This window comes from Helicoverpa armigera, chromosome 21 (assembly GCF_030705265.1).
Source record: "Helicoverpa armigera isolate CAAS_96S chromosome 21, ASM3070526v1, whole genome shotgun sequence".
Lineage (NCBI taxonomy): Eukaryota > Metazoa > Arthropoda > Insecta > Lepidoptera > Noctuidae > Helicoverpa > Helicoverpa armigera.
The window spans coordinates 390,039-411,937 of record NC_087140.1 but is presented as its reverse complement, the minus strand read 5'-3'; the positions used below and the strand labels follow the sequence as shown (position 1 = coordinate 411,937).

Here is a 21,899-nt window from a genome sequence, read left to right as displayed (position 1 = left end):
CTACAGAGCGTTCTAGAGTTTTACGAGAATTTAGCGAGAACCAAATGTACTCTGTGGCTAGAATTACTACGGTAGATATTCTCGTACTTTAACTAAAAAAAGCAAATTACCATGCTGGCATAGACAACCCAGTAACCATAGAGGAGTTCAGGAGTCATATTTTTCCGCGTCATACTTAAATTTTATTTACATTTATTGATCAAACATTACAATTTTAGGAATTTTTCTCACAGCTGACAATGTCTGAAACATCAAATACGCCCGTGGCGTTGAATATTTATGAAGAAGACATTAACCAAGATACTACGTGGGACTTCTCATCTCAAAGTCTGCAAAGTGTGCCTGAAATAAACAATTATCATTTAAGTGTAAGTTGTAGTGATTAATTTCATATCAATGTTTACTGATTATGATAATGATTTCATTAATTAAAAAAACAGCAATCTGTCCCAGACTAGGAATCAAATAAATCATTAACAACTGGGTCATGTTTGTATTGCAGGTACTCTATTTACAAAACAATGAAATCACAACAATACCAGAAGATTTCTTTGTTACTTTACCACATATCATGTACTTAGATTTGAGAGACAACTTAATTACCGATATACCAAAATCTATCAAACATCATGGTTGCCTCACGCACCTTTTATTACAAAACAACAAACTGACTTCGCTTCCGAACGAATTAGGAACTGTCATTAATTTGAAAGTTTTGCAATTAGGCGGGAACCCGCTAATGTACCCGCCTAGGGAAGTTATAAATGCGGGAGTTTTAAAAATCAAGGAGTTTTTAAACAGCAAATTCATTGAAGAAATGTTCGTCGATGCCTCCCAATCAGATATTTCCGAGGACACGGTAAGCACGAGTGGGAATTATCGCGAATCGTATAGTCAAGAAGGCTTGAGTTACAATTCAGTAATTGACGAGGCCAAACTGAAAAAAGCTATGTTGGTAAAGTTTAATGAGAAAGAATCAGAAGATTCCGAAGAAGATTTGTATACGAGAGTTAAAGGAAAGTGTCCAAAGTTGGCAAAGAGCCGCTGTACCATCCCGCCATATTATCAGAGTTCGAAATATGTTAGACCATCAAAGTCAGAAGAGAAAGATACTTTTGAGGCGAAAGTAAAACAGAGTTACTTGAAAGAGTTAGCCGTAAAGAAGCACAAAGAATTATTAGCGACGAGGGACAAGATACTGCAAGGAAGAAAGTTTGTTTTTTTATTCAGAGAGCTTTTTTCAGTACTTGCCTACTTTTGCGCCTTTACTTTTGCATGGCTAGAAATAGATTTTTTCGTGGAAAAGGAATATCAAATGTGTTTTTTAATTTAATATTGTTAAGAATGTTATTTACATAGGTACTTTTCCTTAGCCACATCCCATTTTGTTGATTTGTAGTCATCCTTTATCTTCATATAAGTAGTAGATATCTGACTGTAATACCATCTTCCAGAAACATGGAAATGCTCAAAAACTGGCGAACAGAGTACAGAATTAATAAAGGCAAAGCCAAAAGTTCATACAAACTGGATCGCAAAGACTATCCTTATGACACTCACCCAGACTACATGACGCTTCTAACTAGAGATGACATTGAGAAAGATTTACCCGACAAGTATAGAAAGAAGTTGGTTCGAAGGAGCAAGCCGACTGTGCCTAGAAAGAGTAATAACGATGTCCATTTGGCTTTGAAGATAAAACAACTGTTTGAAAATTTAGAAGCCATAGATTTGAATAGAAAGGACATGACACCCAGAACTGAACAGAAAATGCTCATGAATGAGATACAAAAGGTATGTTTTTGCATTCAAATTAACACTTCCACTTATAGTTATCGGCACGGATATTGAGCTCTAGGCGGAAGAGTGGGTCGCTTCGCGCACTATACACATAAGGCAATAAACCAATAAATCCCTTACAGGTGAAGGTCAGGGCTCAATATCCGTGCCGATAACTATACCTATTTGAAAAATATGAAGGGAGTAGATATTTTCTAAATTATTGATTGTTGAAACATACTAAATGATTTTTTTTAAAGATTCCATAGAATCGAAGACTTTTCTATCATATCTTTCTCCTCTATCAAATTAATATTGACATATGAAGAGTTACCTATTGAGTATATTTCTTTCCAGATTTCTGAAATAAAGCAGAAGCTAATGGAACTCTCTACCACAAACACTAAATCGGTGGAGACCGATTAAACAACGCTAAATTATATAGGTTTGGTATAGTGGTATAGCCAATATTTACACAAGGTTTAAGAAAATAAAATACACATTTCGATTTTTACAATTTTTATTACCGATTTATCGTCAAGATGGCCGGCACCATAGAAAAAACGCATAATATATAAACAACACAATATAGGACTAATGCTATAATTAAAATAATAATGGTTACACAATATGCTGTTATAAAAGTACTTGCCATTTATTAAAAAGAAGCTTTCCACCTCAGCCCAGATACTATAATTTTTATAAGTAAAACTGGGCAATGTTGACAAAGCAGGGACTACTAAAATAATATAACAAAAGGAACATTACACTTGAATTATTCATAATTTTTAATATATATCTAGACATATAAAATTGTTAATTTATCTTAACTAATGACTACATCATTTAGGTTGTAAAACTACTTTTTTCTGCAATTTAGACAAATTGATGAAGGTCTCTACATTTTTAATTTTTCAAAATTATTTTTTAATACTGAAGCATAAAGTAATTGACGATACAAAAGGTTTAATAATATAAAATCATACTTACATCTAAAGATATAGAAAGCAAATTAAATGCAAAATTGTGCAAAAAACATATTATAGACAGCTTAATATTTCACTAGAAGTATATTTATATAAATTAAATATAATTGTGATCATAAAATAACTTGAAATTAAAGGTGATTGGTTTATTGTAACTTTATGAATGTTTTTAGCGTTATGCAGTGGAATTTTTTATATAAATTATGTCTAGGTGTTTTACCAATTTTATATTAGCAAATTGCAATGATGTCTTATTATAAGCCTTAAGTATGCTTCATTTGGCTAATGTCAGGTTTCTTTAATTCTAAAGAAACTGATTGTTTTAGTAATTTCCAAAAATCGATATAATGATAGATATTACAGTACTACGGAAGACACCATAATGTGTGACGAGCATACAAAGAATTATGTAGTAAGTAGGTATAGGACAAACACAATATTCGAAAACATGATTGCTTGTTGAAAATTATTTTTATTAGCTGCCAGAATATTTTCAATTTTATCGCAGTATTGTATAAATGTTTCTTGAAGCCTAATGAAATTGTTAAATAATAGTTAGCCATCAAATATTTAAAGAAATATGATTTTAATTCCATCTTTTTTCACAAACATGCAAACTCTTATATAGCTTGTTTATATGCAGAAAAGAAGGTGCACTTTGCTTAACATTCGTGCGACAGCAGTTTCAGAGATTGCTACAATCATACTATCTAAGTTTAAACACATGCCAATACTTTTCCATTCACATTATCTCAGTCTTTCCCAACACTTGACTAGGGATGTAATGTCAACAAGTGACAAAAAAGTTTTTTGTCTTTTTGTAAAATGTGGCAACTCCGCCCGCGTGTTTTTCTAACCTACTTCAACTAAGAAGGTTGTGTATTACAATTTCAAACTTCATTCTTCCAATTTTGCGAAAAGATTATTATTTATAGAAAAAACACATTTTCATTATTATTTTTATAGATTAGAAAGTCTCCAAAAAGCAGTAGCTTCTCAAATTCAATCATACAACTTAGCATATCGTGTGTAGATTTTACTACCTACTTAGCCATTAAAATGGAAGGCAGAATTATTTGGATAGCATAATTGGCAATAATCTACTTATCTAATTCTGTAGCCACATTGAAAGCTTACATAATTTTACTTGCACTTTTTAGCTGAATTAATAACCGAAATATGATTGGCAGTTATCCGAGTGGTTTGAAAGCTTAGTGATATAAATTAGCACTTGACTTGCGCAAACGCATATAGAGCGGCCATTTTGTTTTGTTATAAAAAATATCATAAGATGGTTTCTTAAATATATTTTTTTCTTTTTAATTTTATGTTGAAAAATAACTGAACTTACTATAAGATAAAACATAAACAAAATAATTGAATAGTCACTTTATTGAAAACAAATAGAATCGCGAATCGCGGTGATACTTATAAAGCAAAAAGCTAAATATACAATTAATATACAACTATTTATATTTTAATACATGTTTTATACTACTTATACAAAAGGGATCAGAATCTTTTAACATTATATTTCAAAATAGTTTGATATGAACATCAGATCATTGCAATATGAGAAAAATAAAGTGTTAGTGTTGCTATTGTAAAAAAATAATGTGAAGTTGGCAGTTTTCCTTTCGTCTTCAATGGGAACTTAAAAGATACAGTTGTATGCGATGCATGTACTTAATTAAACCTTCTTTGAAAATAGGAAATAAGGGTATTGCAGAATGTCATCAGGCGTTAGTTATTTTTTTTTTGTATGTAACTGTACTTATGCTACATATTTTTCCAAACATTTTATGTCATTGTATATGATTTCTGCAAGGTAACGTCTGCTACCTTTCTCGTAGCAAAGTGCCAATTAACAATAACGTTTTGTGATGAATTCAGGATCATTGAGGGTCGGTAAAAATATGAATCGGGTCAGTAAAAACGCCCAAATCACCTACAAGATAAACGTCTAATTTCTAAAAACAACTGTTGACTTTGAAAATTAAACGTCGGAATTCGTAGGAAGAAAACTGACGTTTATATTGTCGGTGAACTGGGACCTAATACATGAAGAATTAAGTGCTAGATCATTTCACTTGCGGTTCCGATGCCGTTGAGCCGGCAGCGGGGGCTGCTAGAAGGAGCGGGCGAGATACACCCGGCCACATGAGCCACGCGTCACCTCTGTAAAGCCTAGCTTGCTGTAGAACTGGTGTAAGTAGTGGTCGGTTGCGTTGATGCATGCGTGGACGCCACTCGCTCCTGTAAGAAGGTAGATGTTTTATCTTTTATTTATTCCCTTATTTAAAAGGCAGTCAGGGCACGCTGAAAATATGGACACATTATATCATATATAAAACAATATTTATGAAGTCGGCTGTGGACCCGAGCTTAGTGGACTAGGACACACTCAGAGACATTTAATGGTTACATAAGACGTTCTTTAGTGCAGAATTTATATGAGAATCTGTCCCGACTTGTGACTTTTTTCTTTTTAACGACGTCAAAAATCATCAAATTACCCCTCCCGCTGTGGGTTACCAGCGGTGAGGGAGTGTCAGACTCTTACTGACTAAAAACCGTCGTGTTCCATCATAGGCCTTTTATGTACCAGGGCCGCGGTATCTCTTTCGAACAACCCGCAGCACTAAGGAGTGACTTAAGTAATCATTAAATGTCTCTGAGTACGGAGGTAAGAGCGTAAGCCTCCGTGGCCAAAAATCGGCCTTGGACGCCATTATAATATGTGAACTGGTGGAAGTGACGGCCGCAAGGCTGAGTATACAGACCGTGTGCCCTGAGCGCGGCGAGCAGGCACGTGAGCAGGCGCGGCGGCGCGAGCGGGTCGCGGCACGCGGGCAGCACGCAGCACGTCAGCAGCGCGGGGTGCGCGCGCGTCACCGACTCCGGCGCCCGCTCCGACACCACGAACTGGTGGAAGTGGCGGACGCACTCCTACGAAAGATATCATACAATATTATCAAAGGACAATGGGCGAAATGTTTGAATGTTGGTCTACTCCCCCTCTAGTAATAAGTCATACATCATTTGAAAGGTCTTTTCAAGCGTTACATTTTGTACTAACATACTACTTATCAATTCTTAGTACTTTAGATGTTAGAACATGTTTAAGGTTTTTTTTATCGATAGTCAGTTTCAGGTCCTTCTCTAATAATGAATTATATATCACTGGAAAGGCCTTTTTAAATATAAAATTTCGTACTAAAAGACCTCTAACAAATTGTCAGTACTTTAGAAGCTACAGCAGTTTTAGACATGTATTCACTAAACACGTTCTAACTCCCTAAGTACTAACAAATGACAATCGCCGCCATACAAGAAATACTCTACATAGGTAACACAAGCTTTCTATTGATATATCACTTAATGTTAGAGGAGAGGTAGGCTCAAGCTTTAGAGCCTATTATAGCTAAAAACCAGGTGGAAAACATTAAGGGATGATCATGAATGAGCAGAGACCATCCGATTCGAGTAACGTTAACGGTACGGACGACGCTCACTCGCTGTCGACAACTCGCAGATTCACACCCATGCGACTGCGAGTGAGCGCGACCGAAGTGACGTTAACGTCTAATGCCCGCTTAAAGCCCGCTCTACACTTGGCCCGCGGACCGCGCGCGATGGCCGCGAAAGGGCGCGAACACCAAGTGTGGAGCCGTTTCGCATATTCTTCGCGGTTTCGCGCTTTGTTCCCCAATTTTTATCGGTTTTTTTGTTCCGCGATTTTCCTAAGAAAGTTATCAAAACTCGGAAATGTGTGCTTGGCAAACCAATATTATCCTTGAAATTCTTCCTGATATAAATAAACCCGCTTATTTCCTACCTACACCCTTACCTTAGCAGCCTGACTCAGGTCTTGCCTCTCAGTCAGCTGTTCCGGGTACTTGGTGCACATCTCCGGGATCCACGCGATCTCCTGTCGCTTGTAGAACTCCTTGCTGTTCAGGACCGCGCAAGCGTACCCTACTATCTCGGGTTTCATGCCTGAAGTAAATTGTTCACGGTTAAAAATCGGGAGCAGAAATCAAAAGAATCTGTTTTTGTAGGCAGTTGTAAGTGTTAGGGTGGTCTTGACCCTCCAATGGAATTTCAGCGGTCGGAGCTGTGACGAAATACATAAAAATATATTTTTGAATTGACTCAGTCTAACGAGAAACGGAACGTAAATTACACTAAATTCATGTTTTTTTTTTACAAGACGCGTGACAGTTGCAGTTAAGACTTGAATGTAGATCCACAGTGCCACTGCATCTTATGTGCAATGACAACTGTAGTTTTCAAGGGATAGCGTTTTTTTACCTGGCTTACATACCTTGATTATGACGAATACATTAGAACATCTACTGTTTACAAGGGAAGTTTTACCATTAACTCTAGGTTCAGTTTTCTTGTCATCATCATCACCGCTGGTCACGTCTTGCGGAACACACTCTTCATCATCTTCTATCACCATGCACAACTCCGGGACTAGAGTCAGGAATGGTGCCACTAGCCTATGGTCAAAAAACATATAGAATGTTGGGAACATACAGTGCATTCACAAGTAGTGAAAAGTCAACTTATGTAATTTAGTGTAGACACTAAAAAGTCGAGAAAATAGTTCCTCAAAGATGCCAAATTAAACTGAGAAAAAGTTTAAGGTGGTTGTGATACCGTATTCAATATTTTTATACAGAATTAAGATCCTCAGTAAGATCAATATTTAGTACATTAGTCATAGTGGATCAATAAGAACCTTGCTAGGTGCAAGGTGCCTAGATATAAAAAAACAGTTTCATTCAAGTTGGCTTATTTTGAGTTTAGTGTATTGTATTCACATAAATACTGGGATAAAATAACTGTAAATATCACTAACCTGTCAGCCGGCAATGTCTGTAGATCGCTAGGGAATAGATCGCTGCAGTCGGAGCCGTCTCGACATGTCTTGTGACATATCGCGCATACCTGACGAATACAACATGTATTTACTATCACTTCTTTATCAGAAGAAGATCTTCTTTATCATATACAGAAGTGGGACATCCAAGCCAATGCTAATTTTCCGAAGTTTCGGAAGAAAATAAAGGTCGAGTTGTAGAAGTACAGTGAAGCCCTTTTGGGGTCGAAAATACGACATAAGAAACTTTTTGAGTATTGTTTCTATAAATTTTGTGGCATATGACCAATTCTTATTCGTGAATAAATACATGCACAAGAACTATTGAAATAGAAAAAATATAAATGTAAACTATTTCAAAGACGTTTTTTCAACAACAAGCACACAAATCCCCCCAAAAGATCCACTACACATAAAATGCTTCAAATCCTCACCGCTTCTTCATCACTAGGAGTATAAGGCCTTATAGTGAGCGGTAGTATCGTGGGCGGGGGCAGAGTCCTAAGCGCGTCACTGGTGCACTCCACCGGCAGTAGGCGACGCAGGTCCGCTGTGAGGCCACCTCGGAACACCCAGGGCTCCTGGCAACCGCTCTCGAAGGCTTCCCGCCAGCCTTTTGAGAACCCTACGGAGGAAATGGATATTATATTTGGTGCTATTATTGAAATTTTAAAGAAATAGAAGTTGTCTCACTTACCTATACAAAAGATCACAACACATGTTTTCGGTTAATTTTAATTGAGCGGTTGGAGTATGATATACTAATTTGGGTACTATTAAATGGGAAGGAAAAAAAATACTTACACGTATAACTTCCTTGCGTATTTGCAGCAATGTTTTGCGGGTATTTGCCGAGTTCTGAAAAAGAAATAACGTATAAAGATGATGGCATTTTATTCCAACAAATTCTTTTTTGCTTGCTTGCGATTTTCTTGGGAATTAAACACCCCAAAGACACATTAACGAATCCGAATTTTGCTCAGGAGAGTGATCTGAATTTCTGAGGCATATTTTCTATAATTTTCTTGACTGTATAGTAGGTACTCGTCTTAAAATGGTGGGTGTCATTCGCGCAGTATATAGGACACTCACCTAGCCACCTGAGGAAGGCGTCGAGCAGCGCCAGCACGGCACACAGCTCCCACAGGTAGGGCTGCAGCTCGGCGCTTGCACAGCATGTAACACTCACCTAGCCACCTGAGGAAGGCGTCGAGCAGCGCCAGCACGGCACACAGCTCCCACAGGTAGGGCTGCAGCTCGGCGCTTGCACAGCATGTAACACTCACCTAGCCACCTGAGGAAGGCGTCGAGCAGCGCCAGCACGGCACACAGCTCCCACAGGTAGGGCTGCAGCTCGGCGCTTGCACAGCATGTAACACTCACCTAGCCACCTGAGGAAGGCGTCGAGCAGCGCCAGCACGGCACACAGCTCCCACAGGTAGGGCTGCAGCTCGGCGCTTGCACAGCATGTAACACTCACCTAGCCACCTGAGGAAGGCGTCGAGCAGCGCCAGCACGGCACACAGCTCCCACAGGTAGGGCTGCAGCTCGGCGCTTGCACAGCATGTAACACTCACCTAGCCACCTGAGGAAGGCGTCGAGCAGCGCCAGCACGGCACACAGCTCCCACAGGTAGGGCTGCAGCTCGGCGCTTGCACAGCATGTAACACTCACCTAGCCACCTGAGGAAGGCGTCGAGCAGCGCCAGCACGGCACACAGCTCCCACAGGTAGGGCTGCAGCTCGGCGCTTGCACAGCATGTAACACTCACCTAGCCACCTGAGGAAGGCGTCGAGCAGCGCCAGCACGGCACACAGCTCCCACAGGTAGGGCTGCAGCTCGGCTCTGAGCTCGCGGTTGGCGGCGGCAGCAAGGCGGCGGGCGACGCGTCTGGTGCGGGACATCCACCACGCGAAGCGACTGCGGCGACGGCGCCACTCGCTTGTCTGATGAGCGAATACGAACTCAGCGGTTGGAAATATGAGATACACGTTTGGGATATACAATCACGGTGATTAATGCACTAGCAACTTGCCATTGTTCCTATTTTGACCGTGTTATATATAAAATACCTGTACGATATAATAAAAGTAAATAAAAAGAAGGGACCTTTACAAAGCCTTTGACAAGTCACTCTAATAATTTACAAGTATTATTCTTTGAATTACGGCGGCATTCCACAAGGTACACATACAGGACCAATGGTATTTTAAAATCAGTATTCTGTAGTATTTGTTACATAAACGCATTTTCTGGTAACTGAACGCGAATAACTTGTAATGAGACCTGCAAATACCTGCGAAATTCCACTTTTCCGACCAAAAAAAATCATATATCAATTCTAAATATAAACTACAATTTATCTAAAAATCCACATACCTCAGGCTTATTCCCTCTGGGCAGTAGACTAGCAGCGTGAGTAGTCAGCCAGTTGAAGTCATGCAGCAGCCTCAGACCGCGGGACCCGTGCTCGAACGGCAAGTAGAATAGATCGCACAGTAGCAGTAGATCATCGGCTACTAATGCGTTTGAGTCTATTGATGGGTCCTCGTTGTCTACGGGGCTGGTAAGAAAAATAATAATAAAGTGCCACTGCGTCTTATGTGCAGTTGACAGCTGTCAGTTTTTACGCGACGATATCATTGTTTATAATGGTCAGAGAAGGGGTTATATACCTACTTTTAGGTGACACTGCAAAGAGTAGTAGAATTTTAATTATGGGTGACATGAAAAAGTACTTTAGTTTCAAAACACAGAATAGGAAGAATTTTAACATTTTTATGTAGGAGATGTTTAATGATTAAAAATGGGGCTTGGACACGGTTTTGCAAATAAGTTCTTTTTTTGATAAAACATATTCTGTTATTAGAAATCGATGACGAAAACTAAACTAGCTTAAGACGCCGTATATCATCGTATCCTACAGACAAACAAGTAGAATGTCTGTATATTATTGTACTCACTCGTCAACGGCGTCCGAAGGTTCTGTCGGTTCCACCATCATGTCAGTACTGAGCGGACTGTGACTTGGTTCCACTTGCATCGATCCGTTCTGTAATAAGCGATATTAATTATACCATTGTTACTGAAATGATTTGAGAGCTGCGTTATGACGTTGAAATTTAGGGTTGGTAGTCACATGATAATGAGAATATCGATTTAGATATCCAACCAACTTAAGGTATGAACTTCTGTCTGTTTTCTTCTGGCTTTTCATTGATCATATTTTATTTGAAGAATAATGTGATGTTTTTCAGTAATGAATTTAGTTCTTCAGTTCAAAATAATGTTTATTATACGATAAGCGTCACACACTATTCCGTCACGACAAATTATTTTATAGCTAACGTGGAAATATCGAGTGGCCCTGTGGCTCAAAAGGCGACGTCAAGCCGCAAAATATAGATTCCTCATCCTTATTCCTTATATGAAGATAACTTATGTACATTCCGCGATTTTTGTGGTTTTCTAATTAAATACCAGTCTGTGCATTCAATTAAACAGATAAAATACTAAAAACCTTTATTCACTTACCTCACTCATACCATCATTCATGACGATATCAGGGTCAGTCGCCGCAGTAGACGGGGGGTCGACATCCAGTGGTTCTACCCCCACCTCGGGTATAGACGGGCGACTCGGACTCAGCGTCTGCGGCGTGTCTGGACAACAGAACACGTAGCCTGCTTTGTATATATTATACTGTCCTGGTATATAATGATTGATGGACTGATGAATTGACGAATGTTAGAAATTTAAGAGGTCAAGCTGAAGATACGGAACACGTTTAACAGTGGATTCATTAATAGCCACAACTCTACTGAAAGTAGACATTCTAAGATGTGTGTGTCAAATTGAAATAGGTCCAGTTCAGAATAATGGCAGACAGCTAATGCCTTCTGCTTTTCAACTAGACCTGTCAAGAGTTACGAAAGCAAATAAGGATACGATCGATTACAATGATGATGAATGAAGATTAAAAACTTTACATCATAATCCAAAAAATAATAACATATTAAATTAACGTTTACTTGCGGTTTACCAATACTTAGTATTAATGCTGTATCTGATTGCAACTTTCTATGCTCTATTTTAGAACGAAATGCGAAACAAACTACAATCCCAGATCCCCTTACATTTTTATAAATATTGAAAATAAACTCACCACCAACACTCATATCGCCATTCCGCTGCTGCTCCTCAACCGGAGTTTCCACATCATCCACAATAATCTGATCCTCATCCCCATCCTTATCCTTTTTCATATCGAAACTGCCTTCCAATATACTATCCGTTAACAACGTATCATTACCATTATCACTTTTATCCATACTATCTTTGTTAGCCGTTTCTTCTAAAGCCTTCAAACCGAGAATGGGAACTGGGAGAGTGGAAACTGGGATTTCTGAGGGTAGGGATATGTTGGAACTGGCAATGGGGATGATGGGGTTGGGGATGGACTCGTTGAGGATGACTTTGGTGGGGGAGACTAGGGAATTCATGACTGGGTTGGGGACGGGGTTGAAGGTTTCTATTGGTGATACCTGGAAGGAGAGATCAATATATGAATTTGTTGAGTAGTAGTAGTATTGGTTTTGAAATTGAAACAAATTTATTTATTTCCACGATATCTTGTATCACAATAAATTAAAGAATTTAGTTTTGTAAAAAGTATTGAGTTGTTTTTGCACTTTCCTGGAATGACATTATCCTACTTGCATATGGCTGAGACTTTCGCTTTCATGATTTGACAAGAACAATAATATGCATTAGACCCGTCACTTTGAAAACGTAACTCATTATTTTTAAAGTTCAGCGTTATCATAATTTTTAGGATTATTTCTAAAGCAGACACTGTCAAATCAAAAACAAACAAAATTCTCCTTAAAAAACTCACCCTAGTAGACAAAATAGGCCGATCATTAGAAGCCGAACAGCCATCAGCCAGCGCTTGTAACTGCGACGTATTAACAGTGGGTATAGCCGGCGCCATGTCAGCCGTGCTCGTTGTCGACGTGTTGGAAGTTGCCGTCATTAGCGACATACAAGTGTTCACTGACGGTAGGATCGGTATGATAGGTACCGGCGGCACTGAAAGTATAGCTACAATAAAAAAATACGCTGAGTTTGTATGTACAAAGGTTCAGCATTATTGAGAATTATATACACTATAATATACACTAGAAATGTAATTGGTTTGTTGACGCTAATAACCAAAAAAATATAAATACATATTCAAAAGAAATGGATTTAAAAAAAAAGTACATAAAATCTTTAGAAAAATCGCATTTCATAAATAATGATATGTCATTATAATTGGTGGTGTCAAGTAACCTATTGGTATTTATAAGTCACTGAAATGCGTAGGACCGAGCTTAAGCCCCTGTGGCACTCCCTACACATACCTGACAGAACTTTAACGCTATGAGCTCAGAAAACATTTAAACAAGTTAGAAATATAAAAGTTACTGTCAAATAACTGAAAAAATAAAATCGATTACTACTTTGTAGACAACCCAACTCGAACATTATGAATAACCTTGTCAAAGGCTTTATCCAAAACTAAAGGTTAACTTTTACATTTTGGTTGTTTGAATACTTACCTGTAATAGTAGTCTGTGGTTTAATAACGGGTCCTTGAGCATTTTTCGGTATAGAAAATTCAGGAAGCCATTCATTAATTGCTTGTCTGTAAAAAAAAAGTAATTCAAATAATATTTTACTATACATAGTGATCATCATCCTCCTGCCTCTATTTCGATCTTATTTGGTTTCGGCGCAGCATGTTTTCTTCTTCAATGCTGTTTTATCTTTCGTCATTTCACAAGTAACATTTTATATTGACCGTATTTCGGATATAATTTCTTATTTACCTTAGAGCCTGTCTGTGATGATAAACGTGTTTGCCAAGTGTGAGCGGTGCTTCATCTTCACAGACGCCTTGTTCGCTCTCTCGCTCTAACTTTATGTCCCAGGAGACGGCTTCCACTAGAATATAGAAAAACATTAACTTATTTATCTGGAAATACTAGTCAAACTTATAAGATTCTTTCTCATCCTCCGAGCCTTTTTCCCAACCATGTTGGGGTCTGCTTCAAGTCCAGTCCAGTTATAAGATTCTTTCTACACTTTGATTATTAATGCAAACACGTTTGCAGTGAAATATGTCTATAACAAAGCCGTCGAGGGTTGACATTACTTAATGGGTTTTCAACACTTCGAATTAGTATACCCTTTCCCTGTTAATATTAGAATAACTTTTATTTTCAAGTTCTGAAGCCAAGGGCAATTAAATACTGTCGGGCACATGTCATCGCCCTTATTTGTTTGTAATCAGATATGTTTGGCATAAATACGACTTCTTCTATCAATTAAATGTTCCCAAATTGCGCCATCATCCTCCGAGCCTTTTTCCCAACTATGTTGGGGTCGGCTTCCAGTCTAACCGGATGTAGCTGAGTACCAGTGCTTTACAATAAGCGACTGCCCTGCCTGACCTCCTCAACGCAGTTACCCAGGCAACCCAATACCCCTTGGTTAGACTGGTGTCAGCCTTACTGGCTTCTGACTACCCGTAACGACTGCCAAGGATGTTCAATGACAGCCGGGACCTACAGTTTAACGTGCCATCCGAAACAAAATCATTGGTGTCTAAGATCGTCCCGAGGTCTATACAGACTATATATAACTCACTATGCGCAGGCGCATCCAGGCTGCAGCTGGCCCAGTGCGCGAGAGTGCGGATAGGGATCATGTTGGCGTTGTACTCGCAGTTGGGGTTCGTCAGTACGCCGCGGAGTAACGGAATCAGCTCTGGTGAACGGCCGCAGTAAGGTCCTGTAGAAACGAGATAAAAAATAACTATAGACTCAGGTGCCCCCACACTCAGAGACATTTAATGATTACTTAAGTCACTCCTTAGTGACGGATTGTCAAAGAAATCCTTCACTAAGGAATGGCTTAAGTAACCATTAAATGTTTCTGAGTGTGTCCATAAATGCTACATTTCGGACACTAAGAACTGGTATGAAATTAACAGAGCTAAAGGGTCAGTGAAGAAAAATGCATAGCTTCTAGGGTAAAAAAAAATTGGCTTATGTTTAACTGATCACCAGATATAGTAACAAACAGCAGACAAAAATAGTAAATGATCACCAAAATGAAACTCGCATTTTAATGTAAAACTATCACCAAAGTTTTAACACTTTGCTATCCTATTTAAGTGAAATTACTCCAAAATAAATCATGCGTAAGCCAAAAATAGTAAATGATCACCAAAATTAAACCACCATTTTAAAGTAAGATTATAACCAAAGTTTTTAAATTCTGCTATCCTATTTAAGCAAAATGAGTCCAAAAAAATCATTGTTATCCCAAAAGTAGTAAATGATCACCAAAAGTAGTAAATGATCATCAAAAAGGTTTTTACATCTTGCTATCCTGTTTAATTTAACGTTAAGTAAACTGACTCCAAAAAAATAAGTTCGGCCTGATAAAATAAATGTAATAACATTATGGGGACCCTTTTCCTGCACTAGCGTGGAAAATTGTCTATTGCATGCCTCTAAACAGTGCGATAAGAGTGTATTGAGAAACACATTCTTCTTCTTCTTTCTCCTGCCCTGTTCCCAATTTTACTTGGCGTCGGCGCAATATGTCATTTTCTTCCATTTTCCCCTGTCACTCGTCATACTGACACTCACGCATGCATTGCAAGCCGGACACATAACTTAATATGGCATCATAATACTTTATTTGGTAATAAGCCTACATTTTATGGCAATCACAGTGACTTATTTAGGCAACAATAATACATTAATTTGGTCGTCAAGAGTTGGTGATCATTTACTAAATTTGGTGGTCGAATACAATTTAAAGTGAAGTCGTGACTAAAATAGCTGGTACTATTACATTTTTAGACTTTATTTTTCTGGTGTTCAGTAGATATTTCTGGTTGCAAAACTTAGGGTGTCAAAGCATTTTATGGTGGTCATTATATTTGTTCCCAAAAAAATTAACGAAAGTCAAAAACCATGTTTTACGAAAGTAATTTTATGGTCAATAATGACTGCGTTTAAGTAAAAAATTATAAGGATTCATAAATAACGCTGTTGTAATATAGGTAAGATATTTTTTTATAAATTCATCACGAAAATTTCTCCAAAGTGTGTAATTTCTTTATCAATAGATGTTTGGTATACTTTTATTTCTCCAGTGTGTAATTAGATATTGGGTATAATGTATTTTTCTTAGTATTTACTGTAATTTATATACAACTCATTACATTGTTCTTACCCAAAAAGATGCGTTTCTGGTCGTAATCATTAGCGTGCAAGTTGTCCCATATGACTGGCGGACGTCGAAGCACTTGCGTGATCTCTTCTATCGCTTCTGTTGTTAACACCTTGGATATCACCTTGGGACCTGGAAGAGAATTATAGTCATCATCATCACCAGCTAAATTGTTATCACAAAAGGGCATATTAGAAAAACCAAATATATTAGTTCTATTTACATGGCATACTTTACAAAGACTGAAGAATTGGAACTGTATTCTGATTTCGTTTATTGCGCCCGTCACAGTTTATTTAATTTAAGAATTTAGTTTTGTTTTTTTTTAATTCAAAAGCCAATATTGAACAGTTACAGACCCAAGAAAAAAAATGTTTTCAGATACTTGTAGGTCAATGTGTAGTCTTTTGTAGTAAAGAATTGGGCCCAGATAGTAGAAGAAGTAAATCTAATCATTCACAAACAATTGTATTTTGGATTATTTGGAACAAATAATAGCCAATCTTAATTACCACAACAGTATTATTATGAATTAACTGAACTTCTATGAACTATAACACACTAGTTACCTTATAAGGATTCTCATAACACACCTAGACAATAAAACCATAATCTAAAGGTCATGAACCCACCACCACGGTTCAATAACCTATACAAAAACAATAAGAATCTAGTCGGAAACTACCCACAGGTAGCAACATTGTAAACATTATAAGAAATACTATGAACTATGAGTAATCTATGGAAAACCTGGCAAGTTTATACTAAGCTTACGTTACGTCACTGTTTGTTTACTTTATATTGATTGAAAAAAGTTATTATATTCTAGATTTAAATAGAAAAAAAACTGTAAGTAAAAACTACAAAGCATTTAGGTATGAAACTATGAGTCATACATTATATATTTATTGATTGATCGATAAGAAATACTATATAGGTACAACGTTCTATGATAAAAGCAGTGATAAAACCAAACTAAAAATAATGCAAGCCATATAAAAACAGCAACAATGTTTTTGCCAATACGGTCCATATATGAACGCCTCAACTTATTTATATAATTTATTTTTCATTGTGACGTATGTTAAGTATGTGAACAGTGCTCGACCTTTTCCATTCAGTTAGCGCCCACATGGCTATTACATTAGCAGCAGGTTATTTATTTACTATGACTGTATATGGGTAAATTACAGTTAATTGGTACGCCTCTTATTTTTTTAGCACGTCAAAGACTCAATATACTTCTCGCAAGCTTGGGAAAGCATGGGAGACACTCGAAAGTCAGTCAAAACACAAAATTCAAACGGGTTGTATCTTCATTTTTATTTGTTTATGAGGGAAAACAAAAAATACGTGTCCATTATTTTAGGGTTATCTAAAAAACGGGCTATTGATTTCTTTTATACACCTGAACCATTTTTTCAAGTTCAAAATCAAAAGTTATTTATTCAAAGTAGGCTGAAAATCAGCACTTTTCGAACGTCAAATTTACAAAAGACAGCCCCCAAAACGCCCGCCCTTCACCTGGTCGCGGTTCTAAGCTCACCAGTCCACATGATGTCGATCTGCTGCGACAGCTTGCTGCCCAGAGTGTTGAGGTACTCCGAGCTGCTGACTGAAGGCACGGCGCGGGTTGAACAGTACTGTGTAGGGCATAGCAGAAAGCGGGGACAGCCTAGGTGCTGGTGGATCTCGTTGGTTACTGATACCTGAGGAGAAAGAAGGTTATTTTTAACTAACTTCTCAGAAAGGAGGTTATTATTTCGAATGTTTGTTACTGATGACATGGAGGTGTAATTTGATTGGTCCAATAAAAAAATATGTACGAAAGATCTTATTAAAAAACGGGGATAGGTACCAAAATAAAGACATGACAACTAATTCTTTAATGGGCCAATTTCTTAAACATTTCACAATGGCAAATAGTAGCGATTCCGAATTCTGAACAAGTATTATTTTATAAAAAGTTCAAAGACCTGTATAGTATTTTTTCTATCCAAATAAAACTAAACGAAACCTAGCCAGAGCAAGTGCATATTGCTATCAATACACCTGATACTGCAGATAACAGAACCGGTTTCAATCGGCCTAGTATTATGAAGGCCGTTGCCTAGCAACGTCGCCTACTAAGATGTTTATTCATGCATGGTGAAAAGATTAAATGACTAACTGTGGATTTCAATTCGCCATCGGTTGATTTAGCTTTACTGGCTTTTTATTAAAGACTTTTAAAAAAGTTAATGATCTGTGTGATATGAATGAACGAGCGGAGATGTCATAACGGAAAATCTGTAAAGAAAGTAGCGCTACAAAATGCGGGTGTTCGGGAGACGAGGAACGTTACTAGCTATACCGTCATACGCCTTCTTTGGAACCCTTCCATTATTTTGTGAAACTCGAACCCAAATGCATTAGATCACTCATAACTTATTGTTTTGTTAATGCCCACCGTACTTGACTTAGAAGAAGGCGACGGACCTATCTGCCTTATGGCATCTCCACTATTTCAGAATTATCTTTGAGGCTGACCATTTTACAATTGTTCACAATATGAATGTACTCAATACTCAATACTTTTATTGCTTTCCACATGTATTCTTAGGTGGTAGTACTTATAAATAGTTCACATGGACCCTGTCGGGCACAGCAAAATAAGTGGGATAGGAGAGAGGAAGCTCTTATCGGCTATGTTACTTATTATTGTTGACTAAGACTAAAGTAGTTATACTTACTTGTGCATGAGCAAAGCTCTGGAATATCTGTTTGTCAGCCTCACTCATCTCTGGCTCAATGTCATCGAAAAGCAGGGCGAAACATGTGCAGCCAAATTGGGACACCTGGAATGAAATAGTAATCAAATACAAATATAATTTAACAAAAAGCTAGCTAGTTAGGTATTTAAAAATATGGTGTATCAAAACGTTCTTCGAAAGATATGTTCTACAAGAAATTTCTGCATATCTAGGGCATTTATGGGATTTGAAACTTTTCGTTATATTGCCTCACATAATTGCTTTAGTTTTATAAGCTTTAAGTAACACAAATTGTTTTGAAAGATAAACTTCTGGCAAGTAATATATCGCATTTATTTATTTATTATAAAGAAGGTAAGTACATAAGCCCCACAAGACTATTTATAAATAATCTACACACCTGTTCCAACTTCCTCTTAAGCGTAGTAATCTCCTTCTGGCTACTGTACGTTATATCCAGTCCCGGAGACAGAGCATAACAGAATATTATCCCCTGGTCTTTAGCAGCCGTGATGAGTGAGGTGAGATGTTCAGCTTCCTCCACGGTGTACAGCTCTCGCCAGTAGGCTCGGTGCTTGTAGTCGTCCTTGGGAGCGTAGACGTACATGTCCATGCCCCATTTTTTGAGCCTGCAGAGAAAAAGTTAGGGGATTCTGACCTGGTTTTTTGTGGGGGTCACCTTCCAGTCTCAACTGACGAAGCTGAGTACCAGTCTATACTAATATTATAAAGAGGAAAACGTTGTTTGTAATGGATAAACTCAAAAACTACTGGACCGATTTTAAATATTCTTTCACCATTAGAAAGCTATATTATCTGCCAGTAACATAGGCTATATTTTATCCCGGTGCGGGCAGTAGCTCACACGGGACGCGGGAGAAACCGCGGGAAAACAGCTAGTGTTTTATATGGAGAGATGGACCTCGTCCTCAGGGTTGCCCAGATAATTGGTATACCCCTTGGTAAGACTGGTTGTAAGACTTTCTAACCTGGTAACTTTGCCAAAGATGATAAAATGACAGCAGAGATCTACCAATTTAATATGCCTTCCCATCTGAAGGATGGAGAAAATCAGACACCCATCCAAGGATCAACCATGCCAAGCAACAACATATTGGCTGTGCTTAAGCAAAGGATGACTGCTGCGCAAGGTTAAGTTGGAACCTTGTGCTTATTAAACAAACATGTAACAAAATACTAATTCATAGCCATGTCTGTGGTTTAGTATCCTATACTTTGTTAGTGTTTTGTTGACTTCATTATCATTTACAAAGATAATGTAAATACATTGTACATTAGTGCAGTAAAACATTTAAGTAAAAATACTAACTGAGTCACAAAGCAATTGCACCTGGCTATACAAATATTTTCAATAGCTTATTGACAAAAAATTGTGTATACATATAGTGGGATAATATTCTGTAAACCTGTTGTGTCATCTTTGAATTTAGCATGAATGTCAAAAGGATGTAAACAACAATTAATTCATGATTTTTTGAATTTAAGTCAATTGAGCTGTTGACGGTCATACAACACATAAGATCATCTTAATTTATAATTCATCAAGCTAATTTAAAAGAGATTCATGACAGCATGTCCTTTTGTATTATAAACTAGCTTGATAATTTATAACATATTATTGTAAGGTACACCTTTGGTACGCTGAGAGGATGTAGGTTTCCATGTTCAAACAATAAAACCTATACTGTATATTGAAAGTATGTTGAAATATCATCACTACTTGTAAGAATCAGGTTGGATAAGCATTCAAAATTAAAAAGTATGTCAACTTGCTTCAGCAGGAATGCAGAATACACTTTCACTTTTGTATTTAACATGACTCATAAATTGTTTATGTTTATAACAATATTGCTTTATCTTTTGATATAGATAATTAAGTTTATATGAAGTGAAAACTATCATAACAATGGTTAGTAGAATATAACTTAGCCTCTGGCAAACAGTCATTCAGTATCAATAGATTTACCAATTTCTTAAAGCAAGGTTTAAGCCCCAATAGCTTCACTGTTGGAACTTCCAAATTCCAAATTGGTTTTAGAAAGAATTTCTATAGAATATCCTGGCTATAAATAGGTTGTTTATGTTATCACTGATGTGTATCCCAAATACATTTGACATCAATAAATACTGTAATTCTTTGCTTATTTTGTTCCTAAGGCAAGAATTATAGAGAGTAATCAAATAAATACAGATTTGCGCATTCATTATTGTGACTTAAAACAGCAGGTGGTCTAAATTAACAGCAATATTTATGATTTTCTAAATGTTGTGAAAAGCCTTTGACATATTAATCATTAACGTAAATAGGTTATCAAAAACAATACTTACTTTTGAAACAAATCTTTCCTTTGTTCAGTAGTCCACGGTCGTCCGTAAAAGCCTGTAATAGTGAAGTTTTAGGTCATTCACTCCATTGCAAACTTATATAGAAAATGTATAATACGTACAACGTACTTATTACATATTTACTCGTCAAAATAACTAGTTTTACCTTCAACAACACCGCAAATGAAGTCCTTTCGATTAGAACTCGGCTCGTCCGGCGAACTTTCAGTCATATTTACCAGTAAATTAGAGATTTACTTCGCAAAATGCAAGAGTGTTACTGATAAAATTTCTTTCGAAGTAATAATAGAATATTTACACGTCTGGCACTGTCTCACTAACAGACAGCGGCAGTGTAAATAACTGTATTATCAATTTCTTAACTTTAGAGCATCGGTTGACCTGTAACAGGCGTAAATTATTGAATTACTTTACTCCCGAATAGAAATCTCTCGGAGATTATCATGATGTGTCAAACGGATGGGTTCGTTTAGTGTCTGCTTTGTGCTATATTAAAAACTTTCTATTTTTATAGATTTCATTTAATAAAGCGACTGAATTACTCGAACATGTTTTATCATCGCTATTTATTAAATGAGATAGATGGTTAATAAATTCGATGTCGTTATTGTTCTATGAAAATAACCAAATCTGAGAAAGTGAGTACGTGACGTATAAAAAACCTACGACGTTAATTTATTTGTGAACGCTTCTATTGCGTTCCAAAATAATATACTAGTGGTGACAGATTTAATATTTTACTACTACTTTTTTATTATGCAGGACAATTAATCTAATTTGTTATTAGTATTGAGTTGGACCCTGATTTTTTTACAGGTTTAATATAATAAA

General features: G+C 37.2%; 2 protein-coding genes across 6 annotated transcripts; one reads left to right on the top strand and one right to left on the bottom strand.

Moving 5' to 3' along the window:
- The first annotated feature begins 148 nt into the window (after positions 1-148).
- On the top strand, positions 149-2,287 carry LOC126056322 (uncharacterized). Its single transcript, XM_049848980.2, has 4 exons — positions 149-368; positions 503-1,212; positions 1,455-1,794; positions 2,137-2,287. Exons 1-4 carry the CDS (start codon positions 240-242, stop codon positions 2,203-2,205), a joined length of 1,248 nt encoding a protein of 415 aa, XP_049704937.2. The 5' UTR covers positions 149-239; the 3' UTR covers positions 2,206-2,287.
- LOC135118345 (protein O-GlcNAcase-like) lies at positions 2,282-21,649 on the bottom strand. Of its 5 annotated transcripts, none has more exons than XM_064040105.1 (22): positions 21,214-21,649; positions 21,051-21,102; positions 19,102-19,330; positions 18,681-18,785; positions 17,495-17,657; positions 15,952-16,080; positions 14,350-14,493; positions 13,530-13,644; positions 13,260-13,345; positions 12,554-12,759; positions 11,825-12,200; positions 11,191-11,342; positions 10,620-10,708; positions 10,036-10,219; positions 9,428-9,602; positions 8,461-8,514; positions 8,091-8,281; positions 7,636-7,724; positions 7,146-7,273; positions 6,616-6,764; positions 5,549-5,714; positions 2,282-5,021 (listed from the first exon to the last, which is right to left on the bottom strand). In XM_064040105.1, the coding sequence occupies exons 1-22, from the start codon at positions 21,278-21,280 to the stop codon at positions 4,894-4,896; spliced, it is 3,177 nt and encodes a 1,058-aa protein (XP_063896175.1). In that variant the 5' UTR covers positions 21,281-21,649; the 3' UTR covers positions 2,282-4,893. The 5 variants fall into 5 exon arrangements, with proteins under 5 accessions (XP_063896175.1, XP_063896173.1, XP_063896176.1 ...); XM_064040103.1 differs by having other exon boundaries at positions 11,191-11,339; positions 11,822-12,200; positions 21,214-21,648; XM_064040106.1 differs by having other exon boundaries at positions 11,191-11,339; positions 11,822-12,200; positions 12,554-12,747; positions 21,214-21,647.
- Positions 21,650-21,899: the final 250 nt, after the last annotated feature.